Source organism: Vespula vulgaris, chromosome 10 (genome assembly GCF_905475345.1).
Source record: "Vespula vulgaris chromosome 10, iyVesVulg1.1, whole genome shotgun sequence".
Classification (NCBI taxonomy): Eukaryota; Metazoa; Arthropoda; class Insecta; order Hymenoptera; family Vespidae; genus Vespula; species Vespula vulgaris.
In genome coordinates, this window is record NC_066595.1 from 8339265 (window position 1) to 8345289 (window position 6025).

At 28.8% G+C, this 6025-nt stretch overlaps 1 protein-coding gene across 3 annotated transcripts; it reads right to left on the bottom strand.

The window, feature by feature from the left end:
* Nucleotides 1-780: 780 nt before the first annotated feature.
* LOC127067037 (integrin beta-PS) lies at nucleotides 781-5971 on the bottom strand. Of its 3 annotated transcripts, none has more exons than XM_051001498.1 (10): nucleotides 5765-5971; nucleotides 4646-4818; nucleotides 4261-4579; nucleotides 3952-4180; nucleotides 3773-3857; nucleotides 3044-3691; nucleotides 2640-2951; nucleotides 2338-2538; nucleotides 1746-2249; nucleotides 781-1617 (listed from the first exon to the last, which is right to left on the bottom strand). In XM_051001498.1, exons 2-10 carry the CDS (start codon nucleotides 4814-4816, stop codon nucleotides 1552-1554), a joined length of 2535 nt encoding a protein of 844 aa, XP_050857455.1. In that variant the 5' UTR covers nucleotides 4817-4818; nucleotides 5765-5971; the 3' UTR covers nucleotides 781-1551. The 3 variants fall into 3 exon arrangements, with proteins under 3 accessions (XP_050857455.1, XP_050857456.1, XP_050857458.1); XM_051001499.1 differs by having other exon boundaries at nucleotides 5516-5971; XM_051001501.1 differs by lacking the exon at nucleotides 5765-5971 and adding an exon at nucleotides 4936-5383.
* Between the last annotated feature and the right edge of the window lie 54 nt (nucleotides 5972-6025).

The window sequence follows — 6025 nt, forward strand, 5'->3', positions numbered from 1 at the left end:
AGTTACACTGCGGTCAGACCACCAATAGGCATGCTCAGCAAAGAATTATGATACGGAAGAGTCATACGCCGATGAAGCAATCAATGAAAACGCATCGTACGAAAGAATAAAAGAGTAACAGGAAAGCAAACAAAGCCACTGAAAAAAGACTGTACTCCTGTTGTTCAGTACAGAATAAAAAAAGGACTTGTTTATAAAATACTTATGTCACATTATAAATTTGTAAAATTTGTTTTTAAGTATGAAGTGACAGTGATTGATAGTGAATTTAAGTAATGGAGATGAATTGATTGATGATGGAGATTGCGCGACCTGCAACAGAGAAATTGCCCACTTATAAAAATAGCAGCTTTAATGTTCGAAAAGAACGTACTGGGTGATTCGTTTAAAACTCGAAGCATAGTCACCACAGTTATTGTTGATAATAGAAGAAAACTTCTAAAAGAAATATGTTCAAATCGAAATGGCCGATATATTTCTTATTGTAATCATTTTTATTCTAAATGATTACAATGAATAAAAATATAATTTTTCGAATTTCATAAATACTGCGAATCTTTTTATGATATTGCTTATTAAGAACATTTTTTACTCCCTTATAAATTAAAATTAAGAAATAAAAAATAGCATTTTACTATATATCCATCAGGAATTCTATATATATTCAGTTTTATCATTTGTTAAATTTACAAATTCTTCTCTTGTTAACTCAATTTCTTCAAATGATGCTGTTATTCTTTTTAGAACTATATTAATACGTATTTTATGTTTATAAGAATATTTCTGTTTGTTATAGTCTTTTATTATTTCATATGGTTTTACATTGATTTCTCAATACAAAGATATTTGTATTGTTTCCATGATAAAACTTACAATACAAGGCATTGTTTAATTCTTTATCAAGAGTATCTAAAAGTTTACTCATCTTGCATAGTTAGCACTGGACTTCAGGAGTGTCTAGATGTTTCTCCATGTTAATAAAGAGATTCTAAATTATTAAATATACAAATTATACAGAATAGCATCAGTATCTTTTATAAGTATCCTTGTTATCATAAAAGATCAATTTTAGTATTACTAATTTTCAAAACGTACCATAAAAGGCACTTTGATGTAAAAGTCATTATTAAAATTAATATTATAAAGCGACTTGAGTTTCAATATTTGCATATAACTATCAATCTACGCATATATATATATATATATATATATATATATATATATATAACTTTCTATTTTATACAAACTTTAAGTCATTTATGTATGCAATAGCATACAGTTACACGCACTCTCTTTCACGCACAAAGTCATATATAAAATTTGTACACACTCATAACGTATGTATTATGGCAATATTATACGTAAACTTAATGACTATTTTAATGTAATTGAATATTAAATTAATTATATGTTTTGACTTATGAAATGAACTAATATAATATTAAGGCAGGTTCGAATATTGCATAATAACATTCTTCTATATATAAATGCTAACAAAATAATATTATGAACACTTGTAATTCATCGCCATGTCATGGAATCTAGATAATTTTATTTTCCAGCGTATGTTGGATTTTTGAAAGTAGACGTTGCTTGTTTATAAATAGGATTTTCGCCCTATAAACAAGAAAATGAAATATATTATATCATTATATAAATATAAAAAACTAATTATTCTATATAAACAATGAATATATAATCTCTTAATTTGTATTATTTTGTATTATTTAATTACAAATACTTACCGTATCCCATTTAGCCAACATTCTTTCTTTTTCAAATCTTGCAAATTCTCTTCTATCATGTATCGTTGTTAGTAATTTCCATAATAACAATAAAGCTAAACCAATTAGAACTATTGCAGCTATGACTCCTAATACTATTCCAAGCATATTCACCCGGGGTGGACATTCTCTCTCTGCCTGTGCACGTACTTTCAAACAATTTGTTTCGTTATAATAATAAACGAAATTGTACTTGCAGTCATCTTCATCTGTTCCATAACACATAACTTCATCATTATCAACATCGCCTATAACATTTTCTACAGCTTCGGGTACAAATTCTCTGCAATTTTTAACACATTCTTCTGAATTGCTATAATTTCCAGTTTTATACATCTGACATTGTACACAACTTTTAAGTTCTTCGCATCTACTTGGACATGTTGGGCATTTGTTACAATATTTACCAGAGTATCTCGTGTTACCTTCTTCATGACAAATACATTCACCACAAATACAATCACCCTTCACAAGTAGAGATAATAATAAGATAAGAATACTAAATTGAAAGATGATTAAATTTTGTTCGAATAAAATAATTCATTTTACTTACATGTCCTGAACAGAGTATACCATTATTAGTTCCTGGTGCTATGCAAGAATCATTTGAAGATCTACAACTACAAGATGGTCCAGACCAACCAGCATTACAAACACATTGTCCACATTCACAAGTTCCATGATTTGAACAAAGAAATCCTTGATCACGATCGCACGAGAAATTGTCACACTCGCAAAAACGACCTGATATTATCTAGAAGTAAAAACAAATAGAAAATTGTATTAAATATTTAAATAGTTTTTTAAAGTATATTTATTTCTATAATGTTGGTTGCTGTATCTTTTTTTACTTACTTCTTCAGGATTCTCCCTTTCTTCACACTCACATTGGCCACATGCACAAGTACCTCTTCCTGAACAATCTACTAGAGATGTATTATCTGGTCTACAAGATTGAAAATGCTTATCAAATCCACTCATTTCTTGATGCGGACTACACTCACAACGTTTTCCAAAGAATCCATCATAACAATCACAGACTCCACAATTCAATGTACCAACACCATTACATTCAGGAGATTTTGGCTCATACATAGGACCATCTCGTTCACATTCACAATCACATAACATTTCTAAATTAACTGTTAATGTTTCATTAATACCAACCTATAAATGTTCATAATATTGTACTTATGCATATTATATATATGTACATTTAACTACAACTTATTTATTATTAAATTTTGTGTATTACTTACTGGATAAATATCAAATTTCTGTTTCCATTCAGACCGGTTAGTGGGACAACTAGTGACTTCAATTTCAGCAATAAATTCTACTTTTGTACCAACTTTCAATCCATCACACTTTGAAGTTTCAATAGTTGGTCCTGAGCCTAAACAACTTGAAAAATATTTTACTTTCACAGCACTACTGGCAGTATCTTTCATTTCTACTGAACTAGAAATAGCATTGTATTGTTCTCGAATCAATTCCACAACATTACTTGAATCATCTGACAGTTTTCCTGCAAATGATCCCTCTACATGTTTTGTTAATTTTTTGTATACATTGATTTGTTCTTCAGTAACTGCCCATATAATGTTAATAGCATTTTGTTTAACTTTTAAGTTGATTTGCGATATGCTTGGATAATCTTGAAGCGAAGAATGAGTATAAAGACCATTATAATCTAGATGACACATTCCATCATTTGGTTTCACAATACCACCTAATTTGCCATCACCAGCATAATGAAATCCAGCATCTGTTGAAAATACCAACAATCTACGAGCTTTTTCTCGCCAACCAATCTGATTTCTACAAACAATAGCTTGCATAATTGCATCAAATCCTCCTTCAGGAGCATCTAAATTACCCGAAACAGAGGCATTTCTAACTAAACCCTGTAAGTGAAAAACATAATTCATTGTGTATTACAAGCTTTAGCTTGGAGTTGAAAATTCTAAATAAATCTTTTTTCTTACAGCAAAATGTCTCGTATCTTGTGAAAGTCTCATGATGTTTTTGTATCCGTATGGTGCTGCACATCCATCGCATGGCTCTACAAGACTAAAATTCAAAGAAAAAGCAAATATATGTAATACTTACTTTTAACCACTACTACAGCTTATGCAACATTCTATTTATATCTAAGGAAACTCACAATTTTGGCATTGTGTTTACATAAGGCATTACTACTTTATCAACGAAACTACCAAAACCCAAACGGAAATTGCTTGTGATTTTACTCATACTTTCTACGAGTAACTGACCTAAGTCAGATAACTTTTTCTTATCATCTTCCATGGATTTACTTAAATCCATGAGATAATACAGATCAACTGGATAATCTTCGGCTTGAGAGTATGCAAACGACATCCTATAAGCTTCATCTGAAATTATTAATACTTGACTGTAAATACATTGTATATTAAATGATAAAATAGAATCAAAAATGGTAATTATATCTTACTAATTCTAAGTTTTAAATTCACTTCTTGGGGCCACATTTGCACAGCATCTTGTCTTTTACTACTACTACTACCACTACTCGAGCTTTCCTGATGGAAATGTGTAGAACTTGTGCTGGAATAATTTGTAGAAGAAATATGTTCAAAAGAACCATGACTTTCCATGCCAGCATTACTACCGACTGAATAACCTCCTTTGGTTAAATTGCGGTGTCTCACCATACTAAAAACATTGTCTGGATTCCATGTATATTTCTCTGGACATGTTACAAGTATTTTAGTGTTTATGTTAGGAAGGAAACACCTCTTTTCAGAAAATCTCTGAAAAAGTATATTGCATTACAATCTATTAAAATTGATTTAAATATCTATATGTGTATTACTTACAGGAGCTGCACACCAAGCACAATGTGGAGTTTGTATACATTCATGACACGTTTGTTTACTGATACAAGGATTCATCCCTGTTAGTCTTTCTGAAGGTGTATAATTTGCTGTGACTATTAAAGTCAATATTGCTATTACTATTGCTATGATCCATCTTAAATTTCCAAACATTCCTATAAGTGATAAAAGTTATTTAAAAAGACCAATAAAATAATTGATAAGATTAAAAATTCTAAGAGTTAAGAACTTTGACAAAAATTATTAACATTAATATACATAAAAATACATACTTTATGTTGTATAAAGGAAGAAAATAAAATATAAAATAAAAAAACATGGAAAAATATTAAAAACAATTTAATTTGACACACTTTTTATTGAAAAATGTTTAAACTTAGCCATGATACCAATTTTAATTTAAACAAACTGACTTATTACTTCTGAGAAGCATAAGTTCTATTATTAACCCATTGAGTCAGTGTCTCCTATGTGACTCAGTATAAGTTCTCTGTAATTGGTTTGGTTAAAATATGATAAAATATTTTATAAGATATATGATATTAAAAAAAAATAAATATAATAAATAAATAAATATATATGATAATTAAAATTTTTTTACATATAATAAGATGTCATAAAAAAGAAATAATTTTTCTTATAAGAAATAGAAAATTAAATTTTCATAAATATAAATTTAAAAAAATGGATTTTTAAATAGAATAAATTATTTAAAGTAAATAAGCATTTTTCTAATTATTAAGCATTACGTAAAATTTAAGAGTAATTTTATTATAAATAATAAATATGTAAGAAACAAGAAGAAAATTACTTTTACCAGCACAAAAGAGAAATAAAAGAAGGGAGATATACCGTATATTCTTATACGTCGAATTCGATAACATTGATTTATAATCTTTCTACTTGTAGTTATAATTTCCTGTGTAAATATAAGACGTGTCTGTGGCTTGAAAATTTTGTTATTCACTTTTTATTCTTATATCGAGATATCGTCGGTTTGTAATAGTTATGGTTTAAGGTAAAATCGTTTAAAGAACTATAACAAGTTGTCAAAACTACCATTTATATAAAAGAAAACAAAATTTAGTATTCAGTGCTTACTTAATAGATGTTGTTTTCAATCTAGTTCTAAAACATCACAAAAATACTTTCTTGCAATTTAGATTACCATAAATGGTAACCTATGAAAAGACACAGATACACTACGTACTACTCCCAACCCACATCGAACTAATGTAAGCACAAGTACAACCAATACAGTTGCTCGCGAACAGTCGACTCCACTCGATTCTTACTTACACCTCACTATTACTCACCTCATTTCTATATAACTTTGGATACTGCTGATTTTCCACGCGCATG

What these genes read in the sequence shown, in the direction of transcription:
- LOC127067037 (XM_051001498.1), bottom strand. Translation starts at nt 4,816, where the DNA reads ATGTTTGGAAATTTAAGATGGATCATAGCAATAGTAATAGCAATATTG. An exon ending in GAATTTAAAACTTAGAATTA is followed by an intron (nt 4,181 to 4,260) that starts GTAAGATATAAT and finishes TAATAATTTCAG; the next exon opens with ATGAAGCTTATAGGATGTCG. An exon ending in GTAAACACAATGCCAAAATT is followed by an intron (nt 3,858 to 3,951) that starts GTGAGTTTCCTT and finishes TTTGAATTTTAG; the next exon opens with TCTTGTAGAGCCATGCGATG.